Here is a 22,131-nt window from a genome sequence, read left to right as displayed (position 1 = left end):
AGGCATGGTGACATGCACCTGTAATCCTAGCTACTCAGGAGGATGAGATGGAAGGGTCACTTGAGTCCAGGAAGTCAAAGCTATAGTGAACCATGACCACACAACTGCACTTCAGCCTGGGCAACAGAGCAAGACCCTGTCTTAATCAATCAATCAAATTTTTATATGTATCTATAAAATATATAAAGCAATGGAAAATTACTACAGGCAACTCCAGTTCAAAAGTAAATTCTATTAACCTTAAGACTGTCTGTTTTGTTCAGTTTAAATACAGACAGGAAATCACCAAATTATCTTGTCTTTTAGTCCTTTCATACTAAATCTTTTTTTCCTAGAAGCCTTCGCCCAGTTTTATAGCTTATCATTCTAACTTAAAAAGAAATCCAAACTATTTAAAACATCACGTTTAATCTGTAGGAAGAAAAATTTTGACCAAAGGTACATCTATTTTTGAACAACTGACAACGTGATACAGGAAGTATAAGATCTTACCCTTCATAGATGGTAGATAAAAGTTTGTTCAAAGAAAGGTGATACAGGAAGTGTAAGGTCTTACCCTTCATAGATAGTAGATAAAAGTTTGTTCAAAGAAAGGACATGTAAAGTAGTTCATGCTCTCCTGGTAAGTGCCCATTTGATGACGTAGGGTTATTATTTCTGGTGGTGATTTAGTACCAAAGGATGTCTTATGCTAGAAAGCTTTAAAATGAAGAGAGTGCACTTAAATGCAGCATTTGTTACGAGTTCATCTTCTTAGCATGGTAGTTAATGGAATCGCTGTAACAGCTGTATTCTGATACTGTGGCGGTAGTACTAACAGCTGGCTGCCAGTGATTAAGATGGCCTTTTGGAAGACTCTTGTAGAACATTTACCAAAAGTATCCAGATCTTCCACATTAGAGAATTTTTCCTTCACAGTGCACAAAGCTTATTCCTTTATTTAATAATGTCTATCTAAATTGTAAGCCCTATGACAAGGGACCATGTCTTTTCTTGCTTACCATTATCTAGCACAATAATGCCTGAATCAGAGTGCACCTTCAATACAATTTTTTTCAACTACTTTGTTTAATAAATAAAATAATCTGGGCACAGTGGCTAATACATGCAATCCCAGCACTTTAGGAGGCTGATCGGGCACATTACTTGAGCTAAGGACTTCGAGACCAACCTGGGCAACATGGCAAAACTCCATCTCTACAAAAAATACAAAAATTTGCCAGGCATGGTGGCATGCGCCTAAAGTCCCAGCTACTTGGGAGGCTGAGATGGGAGGACCACTCAAGCCTGGGAGTTGGAGGTTACAGTGAGCCGAGATCACACTACTGTACTCCAGCCTGGGTGATAGAGATCCTGTTTCAATCAATCAATTGGAGACTTCCAAATAAAAAATGATTGACTAGACACACACTTTTAATTTCATTCCCTCCTGAAATCCCATAAAATGACAGTAAGGTGCTTTTTACTATGGCATAGATTCCTGAAGAAAAACAAAATGATAAAGAAAACAAAAAAATTTGGAAGTTGCAAAGTTAACAGATGGGTGGCAAATGACTTAGTTATAGATGTGAGAAAGATGAGTTCTAAGAAGCAGTAGGAAAGCAGAAAAGCAACTCAACGTTCACTGCAGCATGCACAAGATGCTGCAGAATTTGGTGGCACACAGAACCTCTGGAAATGGATGTAAAGAAGGGGCTGAAAGGGAAGTGGCTGCCCGTTTTGTAGGAGGCAACTGAAGACCCAAATCATCACTGTGCACAAGCAAGAAACTGATGTTCTCCTACCCCAGCAGCAGTTGAGTATCATCCAAAGAAACTTAACAGTAGATCATTAGACTTGGGGAGAGCAGGCATGAACAAGGGTAAGAATACCACCGTGTAGAGCATTCCTGAACTTCTCAACTTCCTCTATCCCTTGCTCCACCTGTGCAGGGCTCTGGCCAACAGCACACCTCACCTCCTCCCATGTGACTTCCTGCCCTATAATTTAACTGTTGGAGTCACTGTGGAACTCTTCTCAACACCCATATCACACACGTGCAACCCAAAAGGTGGAGCGAGTTAGGACCAGTGGGCAAATTTTGGACCACGGAGAAAGCGGGGCCCATGGATCAATTTTTTCCCCTTCCTTACCTGGAAGGAATGATCCCAAGTGCAGTATGTGCATCTCAGGGGCAGGGTCCTGAGGATGAAACAATCACTTCCACTTAACACTCAGCTGAGTAACATCCTCGCATTGCTCTCCCTCCTTCCGTGGTTCACTCCCCTGCTCCTCCCTCCAACCCTCTAGGACTGCACTCCCTAACAGAATCACGGCACAGATGCCTCTGCTTCCCTTTTTGTTTTCTGTGGAAGCCAGGTTAAGATCGTTGGTACCAAGAGTGGGGCTAAAGAGCATTATTCACCTGATGGCAATAAAAGCCCCATCGCTGGTGGTCAAGCCCCATTAAAATTAATATCACCTGCTTTATCACCAGCACTCATCACCTAAGTGAGAAAGAGGCCCTACTCTGAGAAGAAATAGCTTATATACTAAGAGAAACAGCAAAGGCTAAGGTGTACTGTCAAGAACTGGGTAAGTGGCCAGGCAAAGTGGCTCCTACCTGTAATCTCAGCACTTTGGGAGGCTGAGGTGGGATGATCACTTGAAGTCAGGAGTTCAAGACCAGCCTGGCCAACATGTTGAAACCCCCGTCTCAACTAAAAAACACAAAAATTAGCTGGGTGTGGTGGTGCATGCCTGTAATCCTAGCTACTCAGGAGGCTGAGGCAGGCGATTCGCTTGAATCCAAGAGGCAGAGGTTGCAGTGAGCCAAGATCATGCCACTGCACTCCAGCCTGGGCGACAGAGTGACACTCCGTCTCAAAAAACAACTGCCCCCTCAGACAGGATAGTAAGTCTGAAGCAACACCATCATCTTGGAAACACTGCAGAGATCAATGCCCCATAAGACCAAGGAGTTTTCCCCCATCATAATCCCCATCACCACCATTTAATTCACCGTTCTGATCCCTGAAAAAAAAAAAAAAAAAAAAACAGATAAATCATGGCAGATGTCAGGGGACTACCAGGAACTTAACCTGACAGTAGTTCCGACTGCAGCTGCCTTGCTGAAATTGGTGTCTATACATGATCAGCATGGCTCCAATCAATATCTGATACTGATGCACACCAATAAGCAGCCACTGAGAGAAAGCTCACGACAAGCAGGTAGGTATTATGAGTTATCATTGGATTTCAGCTGGCCTGTCCCTTTGTTACCCCAATACTGGTTCCATTAACCCATGAACAGGACATTGTGGGAATGACGGAGGCTATGCATGAACAGAAGAGCTTTGGCTCTCACTCAAAGGCAGAATTCATCACTGCCACTGTTGAAGACCTGATCTACCAGCAACAATGATCAATGCTGAAGCTTCTGATAAGGTACCATTCCTTGAGGAGAACGTGTAGCCTCTAGTCTCTCAGTGACAGGCTAAAATCCTTTTACTCAAGAAGAAATAGCAATCAGTCCTTATTGAAATTGACACCTACCTTAGATACACTCATGGGGAACTTCCTTGTCCCCCATACCTCTGCCTACTCTATCACTCAGGGGTTACAAAATACCTTCTTCAGGCCAGGTATGGTGGCTCACACCTGTAATCCCAGCACTTTGGGATTGTGCCATATAGAACATGTTATGTTCATATAGAATATGTTGTGCCATATAGAACAAATCCCATAAAATACGTGCAAATGAAAACTGGTGGCTGGGCGCTGTGACTCATGCCTGTAATCCCAGAGCTTTGGGAGGCCGAGGTGGGTGGATCACCTGAGTTCATGAGTTCGAGACCAGCCTGGTCAACATAGTAGAAATTCTGTCTCTACTAAAAATACAAAAATTAGCCGGGTGTGACGGCATGTGCCTGTAATCCCAGCTGCTTGGGAGGCTGAGGCACAAGAATCACTTGAGCCTAGGAGGCAGAGGTTGCAGTGAGCTGAGATCATGCCACTGTACTCCAGCCTGGGTGACAGAGCAAGGCTCTGTCTGAAAACAAAACAAACAAAAAACAGTGGTCTAATACCTTTTCATTTACTTTCATAGAATGTTTTATTCTGCTTTTCAATAATGAGCACATTAGCATTTTGGAATTGGAACTACTTCATTAAAATGCAAGCAGAGCCTCCTAATCATCTTCACTGACCACCTCTCTGGGAGGAATCAGAGCACACTGGAGAAAAGCCTAACTCTCATTTTCCTCAATGAGTCCAAAGAGAAGGACATTCAATCATACCACCTTTGGGCATTCTGAAATGCCACATTCAGTTAGCTGTTTCTGTTAGAACCACAGGAATGACCTCCTACATCTTTTTTAAAGCTATTTACCGGTCGGGCATGATGGCTCACCCCTGTAATCCCAGCACTCTGGGAGGCCAAGGCGGGGGGATCATGACGTCAGGAGATCAAGACCATCCTGGCTAACACGGTGAAACTCCGTCTCTACTAAAAATACAAAAAATTAGCCAGGCGTGGTGGCAGGTGCCTGTAGTCCCAGCTACTCGGGAGGCTGAGGCAGAAGAATGGCGTGAACCCAGGAGGCGGAGCTTGCAGTGAGCCAGATTGTGCCACTGCACTCCAGCCTGGGGGACAGAGTGAGACTCTGTCTCGAAAAAAAAAAAAAAAGGCTATTTACCAATACCAGCATACCCTCTCTTCCAGTTCCCAATAATTATCTCAATAGGGTTTTTGTGAGGTACAGAAGCAGTTAGGGTTTGCATATTTCAGTTTTCTGTGAATATAATCTTGAAGCCTTGAAATTATCTTGAAACCTAACCCAAGCAAATCATCACCCTCAGAAATTCTGTTTTCTACCTTGATATATTTTGAGAATAAATAATTGGTATAGCATGGACAATTAATGTGGTCTCTACTCTCTCATGTTTTCACAGGGGTGGGTGTGTGAATGGGTAGGGGTGTGTGTGTGTGTGTGTGTGTGTGTGTGTGTATTTAATTTTTTGCTTATGGCCCTATAAATTAGATCATACAGGAAGCCATCAGAAATCAGGATGCATTCTCTGAGAAGAATGATGTAATATTTAGTGTTCGTATCTTGCAGACCAAGACAGTCAGCATAAAATACATGATTTTATGAGTTGAACAATTATACAAAACAAGAAAGAATTTAAATTTTCATAATTCTTAAAATCTTAAAAATATATATTTCAAATATTTTCAATTTGTCTACCAAATACATAATTAGTATTTGAAAGCCCTGTATGGTATACATACAATACCTAAAGATAATTTCACATACTGTTTAGGTTTATGTTTGACCTAAAATTTATATAATAACCAAAGTAAACATGTAAATATTTAAGAAAAGTTGTTGGCCTTTGGAAAATTTAGATAAGGCCAGGCATGGTGGCTCACACCTGGAATTCCAGCACTTTGGGAGGCTGAGACGGGCAGATCACCTGAGGTCAGGAGTTCGAGACCAGCCTGGCCAACATGGTGAAACCTTGTCTCTACTAAAAATACAACAATTAGTCAGGTGTGGTGACTCATGCCTGCAGTCCCAGCTCCTCGGGAGGCTGAAGCACGAGAACTGCTTGAACCTGGGAGGTAGAGGTTGCAGTGAGCTGAGATCAAGCCACTGCACTCCAGCCTGGGCAACAGAGTGAGACGTGGTCTCAAAAAAAAAAAAAAAATTTTAGATAAAACCTTACATATCTCTGAGAGCCTGGCACAGCAATGATGGGTGACAGGCAAGTGCTATGTGTGGGCCACCTCACTCTGTAAAAATTTCAGGAGAAGTTGAAAGTAATCTTTCTTTTTCTTTCAACAAATTTCCTTTGAACAAATTCAGTTACACATAAAGTAGGTTCATTCCCATAATAAATAAATAAAGTAAGCAAACAAGCACCAAGCACAATCTAGAAATCTGAAGACATTACTAAGAAGTTCATAACAATTTAAGAAAGTTTTTATAAGGATTATCCCCATCATTATTTGAGTAGTTTCTCTATATATTAATAAGCATGCATGTGCCAGAAAGAGAAAGAGTAAATATTAGAGCAGCAAGCAAAATGAAAATGAGTTTGAAAGTAGAGGCTGTGGAGTGTCAGTGTGAGAGGTCTGGCAGAAATTGTCATACTCCTCCACTACGGCACTGATGGAGAGGCTAAAGGATTGACCATGTGGATAAGCAGCACTTTTTTTTTTTTGGAGACAGAGTCTAGTGCTGTCACCCAGGCTGTAGTATAGTGGTATGATCTTGGCTCACTGCAACCTCTGTGTGCTGGATTCCAGCAATTCTCCCACTTCAGCCTCTCAAGTAGCTGGAATTACAAGTGCAGCCACCATACCTGGCTAATTTTTGTATTTTTAGTAGAGATGGGGTTTTGCCACGTTGCCCAGGCTGGTCTCGAACTCCTGGGCTCAAGTGATCCACCCACCTCAACCTCCCAAAGTGCTCCAATTACAGCTGTGAGCCACCATGCCTGGCAAGAACTCTTAATTTTTTATGTTTGGACTTCTTCCCCATCTCTGCAGCTTTTTCTGTCACTGCCCAGCACCTGAAGCATGGGGTCCTCCAGAAAAAACAATAAAGGAAAATGAAGGCTTTCAGGAATGAAGGCCTGTCCAGGTCTTGTAAACTTCACGACAGACCCAAAAGGTAGTAATGGAATATTCAACTTTCCTGCAGAGGCTGGCCTCTCTGATAGGAATGAAGAACACTGATGAGGTAGCAACAACAGAAGGAAATGCAGGAGAACGGAGAACATCAAGACGGCCAGCCTGCTGGCTCTATGCCCACCTTTGATTTGCTTACCTTTTCCTGAAGCCTGATATTATCCCACACCTTGGTGCACACCATACACTCAAATGCATCGATGTAATTGTCCTGGTTGACATCTTGCACTCCCCATTTCCGTTCCCTGAGAGCCGTCAGAAGTCGCTGGTTGGAGATCTCACCCTTCAGCTTCCATTCTACATAGGCCTCATACAATCTGTCATCAGAATCCAGTCGTCTGATGTAACTTGCCAGTTCCCTGGGGTGAGAAAATTCTGATACAAGAATAGCACTTTTGTTACTTGGAAGCCAGTCTGTGATGCTGGGGGATCCGTAATATACAGGGACTACCCCCAGTTTCAGTGGCCTCCAGAACTTCTCAGTGATGTAGTCATCACAAACCGCATTCTCAAAAGCTAGGATAAACTTATACTGTGCAACGATCCTATAAAAGCCATCGGCATCCATAGAGGCTGGATTTTTCAGCTGCTGAGGGAGGTCTTTGTTGCGTAAACATTCACCATAGGAATCAACCTCGATGTAAGCCATGAGCTCGCGAACATAGCTGTCCCTGTCTGATGGTGGGTCACAGTCTGACTGTACATAGACCAGCGGAGCAAGTCTTTTTCTAAGCTTGTTTTTGGACTGCAAAGGAACTAGGTATCGGAGTGACTTCAGGACTTCAATGCTCTCCAAGTATTGGGTAGTTAGTGGCAAGTGGGAATGCCTGCTGAACGTGGCAGTGTAGTTGAACAAGGTGATCACCGGTTTATGAAAGAGCTTATAATTGTTTTTTGGGGACTCTTCATGAAAAAGAGCCCAGTCATGATGGGCTTTCCGAGGCAGAGGTAAGCTGTCTATGTTAAAGTCAGTACCTAGGAGAAGAAAATGAGATATTAATTAGTATTTCCAAAAGAATATTGCTAAGTTTGGGTCTACCTGGTAAGATTAGAATACAGAGGAGTCTGAGGCTATGAATAAGAAGCATGCGGCCAGGTGCGGTGTGGCTCATGCCTGTAATCCCAGCACTTTGGGAGGCCAAGGCAGGTGGATCCCTTGAGATCAGGAATTTGAGATCAGCCTGACTAACATGGTAAAAATACTAAAAATACAAAAATTAGCTGGGTGTGGTGACACATTGCCTGTAATGTCAGCTACCTGGGAGGCTGAGGCATGAGAATCACTTGAACCTGGGAGGCAAAGATTGAGCCACTGCACTCCAGTCTGGATGACAGAGCAAGACTCTGTCTCAAAATATGTGTGTGTGTGTGTGTGTGTGTGTATACACATACATATACATACATACACACACACACACACACACACACACACGAAGCATGTTACAGTATCACTGCAAAGTGCCTGGCAGTCAGTCACAAGGCTTTCACCCCAGAAACTACTAAGGTAGAGGATCACCAAAGAGGGGGACTATCATTTCTCATTTCATGAAAAAGGAAATGGGAGTCGTGTCTGACCAGGTTCTAAAGGATAATTTATTCTACTGCCTCCTGCAATGGGCTTTTCTTCCTGAAAGTGTTACCTACAAGAAAACAGGAGAAATAAAGAGATAAAGATAGTTCTTTAAAAAGAAAAGAGCAAGAGAAAGGAAGCCATAAAAGGAAAGTAACCAGGTCAGCAGGTTGATTAATCACATACACACACAAAAAGTGAAACCGTGCAAAAGTAGCCAGAAGAAATATAGAGGATATATTTTTTAATCCAAAATGATCGATTTCAGCAAAGTGCAGTTAATCAATCTTAGTCAAAATGGTAGACAAGAGGCTTTTAAAGATGAAAGAGCTGATAATAGTACTATGTTACAGACCACTGCAGGATGGACAGGAATTAACAAGCGCATCAAGAAATAAAGAAGGCCTAACAGGATTACAATTATGAGTGACCCTAGCATCCACAGGATTAATTGAAAAACCTCTGAAACATGATGATGTGCAGACAAAAGTGATGGATGTGGTAAGCGATTGTTTCCTGACTGCATGGGTAGAGATCCAATCAGGGAGAACTTATTTCAATAACTGAGAAAGAAGAACTAAGACAATAACACAATAGGTAATATGCAATTTCTGAAGTATTCTTGACATAGATAATTTTGTAGACCCTTGAGTTTTTAAAAAATAAATATAAGGAAATGGGAAAAAAATCCATCTTCCAATACCAACCAGAAAAGAAAATACCGAATATATATTTACACCAAAACAAAACGTTATCAACATTTTCTGGCAGAGCTCATAAAAATTAATTATTTAATGCTAGTGTACACTCCCACAAATAGATAAACTCTTCGGTGCCAACACTACATCAATGAGAAATCAATTAATCAAGAAAGGCTTTTAAACAAAGATCAGATAAGATTATGTCACAGGATATATACTAAGCACAGAGAAATTGCTGAAGAAAGTGCCTCTGTTTTGATAACAGGCTTTTATTCTCAATCATCGGCAATGAAGTACTAACATGTAAAAATGGGCTTGTCTTTGTTAATTGGCATTTGCTATATTTGACCTTAGGCTTCAAAAAGAATACTCACCCATATACCTGAAATCTAATGGCATACAGAGTTGGATGGCTGGCAAAGGTTAATAATCATTAAGATAGAGAAACATGAGGATATGAAAGAGAATGTGAGAAGAAAGGCAACTGACTGCATTGAAGTACAACAGTTGCTGCTCAAAAAGGGTCTAAGCTGGTTGAGTGGCCAATGATAGGAACCAGAACCTATAAAATTGAGTTAGAACACAAACTTGCCGCCTAAGGCCTTGCAGAGAATCAAGGCCATTACCTGGGAGAGAAAGTACTAGAGTCCGATCCACAGGAATCAGAAGCAGGGATTCAAGGTATGAGATGAGAGATTAAAGAGGATATGATTAAAACAAAAGTGGGTCCACAGTTAACTGGGGGGATCAGGCACAGGGGTTTTGAGTGAGTGACCCAAACACCAGTCACTGCTGCTACCTGCTAGGTGGCACATGGAAGATTCTTAACCTGGCTCAGCACGGGTGCACCTCAGCAAAGATCCCAGATGCAGAGCTGGGAAGCAGAAAGACACAAAGCCTGCCTCGGGTGCTTCAGAGAATGGACAGGGCTCAAGTCCCATCTCTGCTGGTCTACATCAAGAAAGAGGAGGAAGAGCTGAAGGCAGTTGTGTCTAGACTCTTGTGGCCATTATGTAGGTCCACTCAGGCTGTGCTGGTAATAGGAACAGGACTCCAAACCTGTCACTCATGACAACTAGGAGATGCAGGCTTACAGGCTCACTCATAGCTCTGCTGATACGAGAATCTCCATGTGGGAAGGAAGAGGAGAAAATCCCTCTTGCATACAATCTATAGTGGCCAAAAATGCCTGGAGAATCTATTCACACACATGCATGAAGAAGTAACAGGTCATTTTAAAAATGAAAATGAGAATGTCTCCTGTATTCATCTGAATTATGTTTAGTCTGCAGAGGTGCAGCTGCCTTTAATAGTGGGAGATGCTTCTTAATAGACAGGAAAGTTAAAGGGACCTAGCCTTCCAGAAATATTTCCCATGTTTGCTATCTATAAAAGCATTTCCTGGTAACTTCCCTGAGATACATCCACACAAAACACAACCACACATGTGTGTGCATCTGCACAATCATGCTAATACAGGTTTTATGTAAGATTGTCAGATTCTTTCAAACTAAACTTCTCCAGAGAAGATTAAAAATAGGTCATTTTGGCAAGGCACAATGGCTCACACCTATGATTCCAGCACTTTGGGAGGCTGAGGCAGGCGGATTACTTGAGGTCAGGAGTTCAAGACCAGCCTGGCCAACAAGGTGAAATCCCATCTCTACTAAAAATACAAAACTTAGCCAGGAATGGTGGCACATGGTGGTAGTAATTCCATCTACTCAGGAGGCTGAGGCAGAAGAATTGCATGAACCGGGGAGGCAGAGGTTACAGTGAGTTAAGATCACGCCACTATACTTCAGCCTGGGCAACAGAGCGAGACTCTGTCTCAAAAAAAAGTCATTTTGCCCTGCAAGCTTCTCTCCTAAGCCTAGAGCTTCAGAAGGTAAGTGCTGAAGAATACTGAAATTAGAACCATGACCAACCTGGCCAGGCATGGTAGCTCACACCTGTAATCCCAGCACTTTGGGGGACTGAGGAGGATGGATCACCTGAGGTCAGGAGTTCAAGACTGGCCTGGCCAACATGGTGAAACCCTGTTTCTACTAAAAATTCAAAAATCAGCTGGGTATAGTAGCACATGCCTGTAATCCCAGCTGCTCAGGAGGCTGAAGAAGGAGAATCACTTGAACTTGAGAGGCAGAGGTTGCAGTGACCTGAGATTGCACCACTGCACGCCAGCCTGGGTGACAGAGCGAGACTCTGTCTTGAAAACAAAATGAAGCAAAAAAAGAACCATGACCAACCTAAACTACTTCACTGGGGATATCATGGCCTAGAATAAAAGTGTCAATATTGAACAATTTCTAAAAGGTATTGGATGTGGCTCAGAAAAAAACTGAGTTATTTAGCTCTCCCCAACTCCAGCGCAATGCCTACTATAATAAGAGTTGGAACTGGAGTCTACAGAAAAATGAAAATCAGTTAACCTATGGTATATCCATAAAAATGTGACCAATGTATGTGCAACTGGCTCACTAGTTTTCTAATCATGCTTACTGCTCTTAAATTTAACAACTTCAGATTCAAACTTTGACTCCTCTGGGTTATTTTGTGTTTACTGAATTCTGACAAATGTATTCGTTCCTTTAAACAACAGCTAAATAGATCTTTAGCACTAATGTGCACTGTAAAGGGAACTGCAACTTGGAATACAAATGGAATAAAATGAATGCTGGCAAAGGGTGTCAGATTGCTGGACTATGGAGACTGGATCTGAAATAGCAGAAGAGCCTGAGAGCGACATACTTTACGGGACGTGTTTATGTGCCCCTCTCCTTCTGCAGGGGCATGGCCTCTTCTTTCATTACTCCCACATAAACTGGTGAAAACAGAAGGCAACATACATTATTAACCTCACTTTACTAACGAAGCGTGAATCACTCATCTATACTGAAAACCCTGGGTGGGGACAAGAACATCAGACCAGCAAACAGGAAAGGACCGGAGGGATGAGGGATGACGGGTCCTGCTGCAATGCTGCTTCCATGGAATGAGTAACTCATTCTTAGTACTTGCAATTACACCCACAGAAATGTTAGCCAGCTTTAGCATACTAATGATGTGGAAAGCCCAGCCTGCCTTAATTTGGAAAAGACAAGTGCTCCTGCAGAATGCCATCCAAAGGTAATCTGTTTTAAAAAATAATCTCTATCATAAAACTGTTGTGACCTTTTGGGAGACTGAGGCAGAAGGACTGCTTGAGCCCAGCAGTTCAAGGCCAACCTGGGCAACAAGGTGAGTCCCTGTCCACAAGAAATGTTTTTAAAAAATTAGCTGGATGTGATGGTGCACACCTATAGTCCCAGATATTCAGGAGGCTGAGGTAGGAGGATCACTTGAGCCCAAGAGGTTGAGGCTGCAGTGCACCATGATCATGCCACTGTACTCCAGCCTGGGTGACAGAGCAAGATCCTGTCTCGAAAAAATACAAATAAAATAAAATAAAAATTACCATCATTTTCTGCCAAAGGTTGTGATTCTTCTTGGAACCTGGAATGAGGTAAAAAAGGGGAAAGAGAGGACTCTCCCTTACTTGCTAACTGACCCTCACCTAATCCCTCAAGCCTTCCCGTCCATCCACTCAGGACCCCCACAAGTGAACCACTCATTTCCTCTTCTTTGGAGTGAGAGTGGAAGTTCACTCATATCCTGTTTCAAGTCTTGCTCCTCTTTACCCACAATGTCCAGACTGACTGCAGATCACATAAGGACCTGCCACTTAGCAACACTGCCCCAGATCTGAGTAACCCCTTAATCTTTCACATGCTGAACTAACACTGTAAGCCAGCAGATAAAGTTGTTTTTCACGTTCATATTTTTCCTGGAATGATTTCAAATATACCAATGCCAAATTCCTATAAGAAACAAAACATGATATACACGAAAGGTTTTGTTCTTAAAAATTAAAAAAAAAAAAAAAACTCCAGCATAATGGGTCAATGTGCCAATGCTTCAAATAAACTCATCTCTAAAGCACAGAATTTAAAGCAGAGACCTCCTTTCCAGTGGAGAAAAATTTCTTCTAGATACACCAATGTCCCCTGACACACCTGCCTTTGGTATTTAAAACACTAGCCCTATTGTACAACAGTCTTTTGCCCAAGATTACAGTACTCTCAGCCAAACCCAGGTTCATAAAGAGCACAGAGTCAGCTTAGTACTTTTTGCTAAGAGGAAGCTGCGTGAGTCATTGGCTTCTCAGTTGCTCAGCTCCATGTCCAACCTTCTATGCTATGCTCCTTATTGTATGCGGCTGAAACCCTGCAAACTTTACTCCTCAGGTTCCCTGGACAACTGGTTTGCAATTAGGTGTTACGAGTAGGAGCACTGTAGGAAGACTGAAGGTGGGAATGATACAAACAGGAGGCAGGGAAATACCAGGTAGAAGAGGACGGGGTCCCTGGCGAGGGTTCTACCCTCAAGCCTGAACCCTTGGCCCTAAATGAGAAATTTACATCCCCGCTTTCCCGCCCGAATGTTGTCTTTTGACCTGCCCCACCCCCTATCCTGTGCCCGTAAAAACCCCAAGCTCCCCTGGCAGAGGAGCAGAGCGGTGTGGCAGAAAAGGAGAGATGAGAAGGAGCATCTGAATATCGAGGAGATGAGACAACTGGACATCAGAGATTATAGTCAGAGAGGAGTTTGTCCAGGGACGGTCAGAGAGGAGTTTGGCCCAAGACAGTCACAGAGAGGAGTTTGGCCATCCCTGGCCAAACTCTAGGGGAAAATTATCTTCCCACTCCATCCCCTTTCCAGCTCCCCATCCCACTGAGAGCCACTTCCACCACTCAATAAAACCTCCACATTTACCATCCTTCAAGTCTGTGTGACCTCATTCTTCTTGGGCACTGGACAAGGAACTAGGCGTAGGTGCAAGAGGCTGTCACACTGACTCTCCACTGAGCTGTTTAACACTTAGCCATCCATGGATGGCAAGTGCTAAAAGAGCACTGATTATAACACATGCCCTCTGGGGCTCCAGAGGTCGCAGGCAATCCCTAGACACTGCTGTGGGCTGGTACGTGGTTTGTTCCTGCTGGTGCCCAAAACCACTTGCCCCAGCTCCTGCACCTGCTCACCTGTGTGCTCCCCTTCCTGCAAGGGGTTTGAGCATGGTGGCCAAGTAAACAAGCCACCCCTGTTGCAAGGCCTGCAAGGAGGTCATGGGAACTATCCTGTCTCAGAAGGAAAAGAGAAGGAACCTCTTCCAATGCTCATGTAGCAGAGCAAGCATTAGCACTCCTGACTGTGATAAGATCAGCCGTAGCATCAAGGAGTAGTGGCAGTGGTGACATGAGCTAAGCAGAGAGTGGTGATAGTGACAGTAGCAGTGACAATAACCTGGAAGTGCTGGCTAGAGAATTCTTGCCCGGTTAACTCACCCCCAACAGTAGAGTCTCAGAGACTCAATGGCCCACACTCTGGGCAATGCTACTTCTCCTGTGCCTCTCCAGTCCAAGCGTAGCAGGGATTTCCTGCACTTATTCATTCTGTATAACCTTCTCTTCCTGTCTTTTGCTCCACCAGCCCTTCAGCCCCTTTGTAACCAATTCTTGTAATACATTTCCACTGTTTAAAATACCTAGAATAATTTGTTTTCCTATCAGAATATGACTAATACAGAGGTCCATTTCAAAAGCTTGGAACTTCCATCCGACCACAACTGATTATTCCAAGTTCTGCTGCAAGTTTTCTCTTGCTGTCTTGCTCCTAGATTTTTCTAAAAATACCATGTTTCTTGGTGCTATCCCCTTGTTACCACCATCCGAGGCTTCTATTTTCCCTTCTCTTCATCCATCTGGTGATAATGTAAAAGAAAAATGCAAGCCTTGTATTTAAGAAGGAAAAATATAAAATCAGCAGATGAGACTCCTTTTAAGAAAGAAACCATCAAAATACTTGAAACCAAAAACACATTCCCCATTCAGGTACTGTGCTATAAATTCCTTCTCTGAGCTAAGAATCAAAATATACAGAATACTGAGACCCAGGTAACTACAAAGAATAATCAGGTTGGGGTGAAGGTCTCCAGTAACACTGTTTGACTACATTCTAATTGTATCACAAATGACAAATCCTCTCCACTGTGTTCTTGACACTTAATTAAACAGAGATAAAGACTTTCTTTTTGCTAAAAGATTTTAGTACAGAGCCTTTTACACATCTGAAGGAAAAACTATGGCCAAAAGACGTTAAAGCTCATGAAACAATTGGCAAATATGACTATTGTATGAATAGCAATAGTTCATAAATTACAATCATTGTTAATCACCTCAGCTGTAACTAAACTTGCAGTGACCTGAGTTTTTTCTCATTTCCTGCTTTGGGTTAAATCATTTGTTTCACAAAACTCAGACAACTTCCAGTGTTTCAGATAGCTATGAGTAGTACTACTTCCCTATTAGAAGTCCCTACAATAAGCTTAAAGTAAAGTAAAGCATTCTGACAACGTCAATATCCAAGCACAAAACAAAATTCAGTTTCTTTCAATAATAAGAAAAAGTGAGAATTAGGTGTTGGGAACAGAAGAGGTTTTGGGAAGAAAATTGTCCAGGGTGTGGGTCCATGGGTCTCTGAGGCTCCACTGTTGGGAGTGAGCTAACCAGGCAAGAACTCCCTAGCCAGCACTCCCAAGTTATTGTCACTGCCACTATCGCTGTCACCACTGTCTGCCCAGCTCATGTCACCATTGCCGCTACTCCTTGATGCTACAGCTGATCTTATCACTGAAAAGAGAAGAGGGGTAACAGTTTAAGGCACCACCCTTCAATCAGGGAAACGGGCTGAGATGGCCTGAAGGGCCTGGCAAAGCCAGTTCGGAGTCCCAGAATGTTCTGCAGAACTTTGACATGAAACTCTCATGATGAGGCTACATAACTCTGTAGAGGGTTTGTTGCTACCTCTTAATTCTTAGTTATTAAAGGCCACATACAGATGTATCACACTCTGGTTTGTTGGTTACTAAAACTGGATTGACTGATTGACTGATTGATTGACTGGGACAGCGTCCTCATTATGTTCCCCAGGCTGCTCTCAACCTCCTGAGCTCAAGTGATGCCTCCCACCTCGACCTTCTAAAGTGCTTTCTATTGCAGTCAACATATCTGGAGACAGAAGACATTACTAACTCAGAGAAGCATAGACATTTCTAAAAAGTAAGGTTTTACTGAGTCCTATTATTTGAAAAGTATTGAGCTGAGAATTCTGGGACTTCAAAGATGAACAAAATAAGCCCCAAGGGATATTATGATTATGAATGTAAATGTTAAACCATTAGCCGATATTCAATCTAGAGTAACAAAAATGCAAATGGCCATGGTGGGAGAAAGGAGTAATTATTTCTGACTGGTCAAAGAGTTTGGGGTTGAATAACTGATAAGTACATAGAAAACCCAGCAATTAAGAAAATGAAGACCCAATTACCCAATTATTAACTCAGGGCAAACAAGAAAAGTAATCCGTGTGCTCTCTGGTTCACCTATGAATATTATTTGCATAGTCATAATAATGTAAAGAGGGAATATTGATCCATCAAACATGATAATACAACTATAAGTGGACGGGGGATATAGGAAGGATGAGTGTGTATGTGTTGAACAGGAGAGGGTAAAAGAGTGATTCCGGCCGGGCGCGGTGGCTCAAGCCTGTAATCCCAGCACTTTGGGAGGCCGAGACGGGCGGATCACGAGGTCAGGAGATCGAGACCATCCTGGCTAACCCGGTGAAACCCCGTCTCTACTAAAAAATACAAAAAACTAGCCGGGCGAGATGGCGGGCGCCTGTAGTCCCAGCTACACGGGAGGCTGAGGCAGGAGAATGGCGTAAACCCGGGAGGCGGATCTCGCAGTCAGCTGAGATCCGGCCACTGCACTCCAGGCTGGGCGACAGAGCGAGACTCCATCTCAAAAAAAAAAAAAAAAAAAAAAGAGTGATTTCTCATCTTCCAAGACAGGGAGTCAATGATAATGCTTAATAGTGAAAAATCATGAAATACTAATATCATCATGTTATTAAGAGATCTGATGATAACAACCAAGAGTCAGAAAAAACTATTGAAAGTAGTAATTCTTTTTTTTTTTTTTTTTGAGAGGGGGAGTCTCACTCTATCACCCAGGCTGGAATGTAGCAGCGCAATCTCAGCTCACTGCAACCTCCCCTACTGGGTTCAAGAACTCCTTTCACCTCAGCCTCCCCAGTAGCTGGGACTACAGGCACGCACCACCATGCCTGGTTAATTTTTGTATTTTTTGTAGAGACGGGGTTTCACCTTGTTCGTCAGGCTGGTCTTGAACTCCTGACATCAGGTGATCTGCCCATCTCAGCCTCCCAAAGTGCTGGGATTACAGGCCTGATTACAGGCCTGAGTCACTGCACCCGGCCTAAAAGTAGTAATCTGAGAAGATACCTATTCGCTATTGAAATGTGGAGCATATATAGCTGTGATAAAAATGAAAGTGAAGTGAACAAAAGATTATATGGGAAAAGTAAGTCTTCTTCCTCACACCCCAGCCATCTAGGTCCCTTCCCTTTGTTAAGTTCACTAAAAAAGAAAAAAAAAGGTGGTGGTAGGGGTGGGGGGACCAGGTGTGGTGGATCATGCCTGTAATCCCAGCACGTTGGGAGGCCGAAGCAGGCAGATCACCTGAGGCCAGGAGTTCAAGACCAGCCTGGCCAAGATGGTGAAACCCTGTCTCTACCAAAAATAGAAAAACTTTACTGGGAGTGGTGGTGCACGCCTATAATCCCAGCTACTCGGGAAGCTGAGGCACGAGAATCACTTGAACCCGGGAGGCAGAGGTTGCAGTGAGGCAAGATCGCTCCACTGCACTCCAGCCTGGGTGACAAAGTGAAACTCTGTCTTCAAAAAAAAAATTAATTAATTAAAATAAAATAAAATATAAAATAAATGCAGGGGTAGATAGATGGATGAAGGAAGGAATGCGGGATAAAGGAAGAAAGGAAGGGAGGGAGGGAAAGTATATCCAATTAAACTATGATATAATGCTTTCTTATACCTAGAATTTGTATTTATAGTTAGTGAAAGAGCTCTTTCAAACTTACTTAAATATATATTTTTATTATTTATCACTCTTGTGAATACTTAGAAAAAATATAAGTCAAATTGGTTTAAGTATCAAAACTTCTTCAGAGTCTAACTCTTTTGAATCACTTTTTGATCTCTGATGTCTGTGTATTTCTATACAATATTTTGCTCGGTAACATTAAGACCGTAAGCAATACAGCATTGCTTAAAAGAACGCTCTACTATCATCTCTGAGATTTGCTTCCAAGCTACTGATATCCATCTCCAAGTTTTAATGTTGATGCTTTCTTAATATTACTAAAAGTTGTCAAAGAAAGTTTACACCAACTAGACTCATACTCTTTTTGTTCTGTGTGTTTTTTTTTTTTTTTTTTTTTGAGATGGAGTCTCGCTTTGTCGCCCAAGCTGGAGTACAGTATCGCGATCTCGGCTCACTGCAACCTCTGCCTCCTGGGTTCAAGTGATTCTCCTGCCTCAGCCACCCAAGTATCTGGGATTACAGGTGCCCACCATCACGCCTGGCTAATTTTTCTATTTTTAGTAGAGACAGGATTTCACTTTGTTGGCCAGGCTGGTCTCAAACTCCTGACCTCAGGTGATCTACCCACCTCAGCCTCCCAAAGTGCTGGGATTACAGGCATGAGCCACTGCACCTGGCCTAGACTCACATTCTTTTGTTAAATGGTCATTAAATGGTGTGTTCGTGGAAGCATCAAAGGGCTGTAGTTGACCCATCATTCCAGGTGGAAGAGCAACCCAGTTCATGTCCATGCAGGCATTCATACTACATCACTGCTGCTGCCCAGCTGACAAAGATGGGCAGGGGGCTATCAGTTGCAAATTACATGTTGATTTCAGAGATATTCAAATGTAAAAATAAAATAAATATTTTTATAATTAAGGAAAATCTTTTCACATACATGAAAACATATATACTATTAGAAACCTGGTATTATCCGTGTAACAACCATAGAAATACTTTATTATTGGTACACATAAAGCTACCCTATTTTCAAGAATGATCACATGGTATTATTCCATTGTGTATATGCAGTCAGTCCAATATTCTCCCAATTATTCCACTTTGTGGTGCAAAATGCAAATTATGAAAAGTGGGTTGAGGCCGGGTGCGGTGGCTCACCTATAATCCCCACACTTTGGGAGGCTGAGGCGGGTGAATCACTTGAGGTCAGGAGTCCGAGACCAGCCTGGCCAACATGGCAAAACCCTGTCTCTACTAAAAATACAAAAATAAGCTGGATGTGGTGACACACCTCTGTAGTCCCAGCTACTCAGAGGCTGAGACACAAGAATCGCTTGAACCCAAGAGGTAGAGGTTCAGCGAGCCGAGATCACATCACCACACTCCAGCCTGGGCAACAGAGCGAGATCCTCTCTCCAAAAAAAAAAAAAAGAAAAGAAAAGTGGGTTAAGAAGCAGCTATTTTTCTAAGTTAGGTGCATTATATCCTAAGACACTCAATAATTGCTGATATCTTCAAAAGCAACTAGAATTTCAGTGCACATTGTCCAGGTGTCTGCCCCAGACCCTTAGCTGGAGGGACATTTTACAGAAGTCAACACTGAATACAGCAATCAATCCCCAAATTAATTAAATCAAAGGTTTATCCTCTGGAACTAACGATCAAGATACCAACCAAGTGTTTTTTTTTTTTTTGAAAGCAAGTCTATCTACCAGGTAGATATGGAAACTGCCAAATCATTTTACACCATTTAGCCATCGGGATACATTTGACCTCAGTTAGAAGCTATGACCTGGAAAAATAAACTCTTTATTCTCAAAACCTGCAGTGTTCCACTCCATTTAATCATCGTGGAGTCTCTCTCTACCCAAGAGGGAAACAGCACAGAATAAAGCACTGTCCTCCAAAGTTAACCATGTCTAGGATACTCCTACCTTGATTTTCTGATATACAGGTATCATCACTGAAACAGCAAAAAACTTGGTCCGGGAGTTTTGGTACACATTAAGAATCCCTAGTAATACAATGTATACATTGTATTTTATATGCCCAGGTCTAATACTGTAAACAAGTAAGATGCAATTCTCCTATGGTAGTCAAAAAAGAATGAGACAGTAAAAGCATAAAGCAAAGGACATAAATATTTTCCAATAATTTTTCTTTATTTAAATTGTTAGCCAGATGCAGTGACTCATGCCTATAATCCTAGCACTTTGGGAGGTTAAGGCAAGAAGGTCACTTAAGCCCAGGACTTTGAGACCAGCCTGGGTAACACAGGGAGACCTGTCTCTATAAATATTTTTTTAAAAATCAGCCAGGTGCAGTGGTGTGTACCTATAGTCCCAGCTACTCAGGAGGCTGTGGTAGAAGAATCACTTAAGCCCAGGAGGCAGAGGTTACAGTGAGCCGATATTGCAGCACTGCACTCCAGGCCGGGTGACAGAGTGAAATCCTGTCTCAAAAAAAAAAATTGTTTTCATCAAATTTCCACTAATAATATATACTCAATAACGAGAAATTCTATTGAGCTTAAATACATAAAAGAAGGAAAGGGGGTAGAAAGAAAGAGGAAAAAAGAGGAGAAGAATCATCACCCATATTCCCAAAGAAAAGAAAGGCTCAACATCAGGGTTTTTTTCCATATGTGTGCATGTTTGTATGGCGTGTGTGTGTGTGTGTGTGTGTATGTGTGTGTGTGTATGAGAGACAGTGTGTGGACTGTGTGTGTACAGGACTGAGTAAGAAAATAGTGATTTCAGCCGGGCGCGGTGGCTCACGCCTGTAATTCCAGCACTTTGGGGGGCCGAGGCAGGCAGATCACGAGGTCAGGAGATCGAGACCGTTCTGGCTAACACAGTGAAACCCCGTGTCTACTAAAAATACAAAAAATTAGCCAGGCGTGGTGGCAGGCGCCTGTAGTCCCAGCTACTTGGGAGGCTGAGGCAGGAGAATGGCATAAACCTGGGAGGCAGAGCTTGCAGTGAGCCGAGATCGTGCCACTGCACTCCAGCCTGGGCAACTGCGTCTCAAAAGAAAAAAAAAAAAGAAAAGAAAATACTGATTTCAGCTCACTACTGATCAGTAGTGAAGTCACTCATTACTGATTAGTAATGAAGTCACTACTGATATGTCTTGAGAAAAAGAAGTTATTGGCTGGTTGTAATGGCTCACACCTGTAATCCCAGTACTTTGGGAGGCCGAGGCAGGAGAATCATTTGAGGCCAGAAGTTCAAGACCAGCCTGGGCAATAGAGTGAGACCCTGTCTCTACAAAAAAAAATTGAAGTTAGCCAGGTGTGGTGGTGCATGCCTGCAGTCCTAGCTACTAGGGAGAGAGTGTGAGGTGGGATGATGGCCTGAGCCCAAGAGTTCAAGGCTGCAGTGAGCTATGACCGTACCACTGCACTCCAGCCTGCATGGGAGAGTGAAAGCCTGTCTTTTAAAAAAAAATTTTTAAATAAAAAATAAGTTTATAGTGGGTTAATTTTGTATTATTTATATCTAAAGTAAGATGAAATCCGTCCAAAACACCCTATCCTGTAAAGATGATTGTTCAAAGAAGGAACGGAATGGACCCAAAATAAGAGGTGAAAATCCCCACATACACTCTAGTCATGCCAAGGGCAGCCCGACAGGCAAGGCTTCTTGCTGCATGTCTCAACTTATCCCGTCCTGCAAAGCTGCAGCAGGACACATCTCAGCTCAGCATAGCAGACAGGCACAGGAGCACAGGAACAGAAACACAACATGGGTAAGAAAATGAAGCTTCTCAGGCCAGGCGCACTGGCTTATGCCTGTAATCCCTGCACTTTGGGAGGCTAAGGCAGGCAGATTACCCGAGGTCAGGAGTTCGAGACCAGCCTGGCCAACATGGCGAAACCCCGTCTTGACTAAAAATACAAAAATTACCTGGGCGTGGTGATGCACGCCTGTAATCCCAGTTACTTGGGAGTCTGAAGCACAAGAATTACTTAAACCTGGGAGGCAGAGGCTGCAATGAGCCAAGATCACACCACTGCACTCTAGCTTGGGTGACAGAGTAAGACTCTGTGTCAAAAAAGAAAGAAAGAAAGAAAAGAAAGAAAGAAAGAAAGAAAGAAAGAAAGAAAGAAAGAAAGAAAGAAAGAAAGAAAGAAAGAAAGAAAGAAAGAAA

General features: G+C 42.8%; 1 protein-coding gene across 4 annotated transcripts in view; it reads right to left on the bottom strand.

Annotated features, from left to right (window-relative positions):
- The window catches only part of FUT10 (fucosyltransferase 10 (alpha (1,3) fucosyltransferase)), a 128,694-nt gene that overhangs the window by 16,100 nt on the left and 90,463 nt on the right, over positions 1-22,131 (bottom strand). For 3 of the 4 annotated variants that reach the window (XM_011960729.1, XM_011960730.1, XM_011960731.1), the window contains exon 4: positions 6,816-7,651. In XM_011960729.1, coding sequence (XP_011816119.1) covers positions 6,816-7,651 — 836 coding nt within the window. Of the gene's footprint in view, positions 1-6,208; positions 7,652-22,131 lie in introns of those variants that run through there. The other variant, XM_011960732.1, reaches the window with a different exon arrangement.

The sequence above is a fragment of the Colobus angolensis genome, unplaced genomic scaffold (genome assembly GCF_000951035.1).
Source record: "Colobus angolensis palliatus isolate OR3802 unplaced genomic scaffold, Cang.pa_1.0 Scaffold52, whole genome shotgun sequence".
NCBI lineage: Eukaryota > Metazoa > Chordata > Mammalia > Primates > Cercopithecidae > Colobus > Colobus angolensis.
This window is presented reverse-complemented; position numbering and strand designations above follow the sequence as displayed.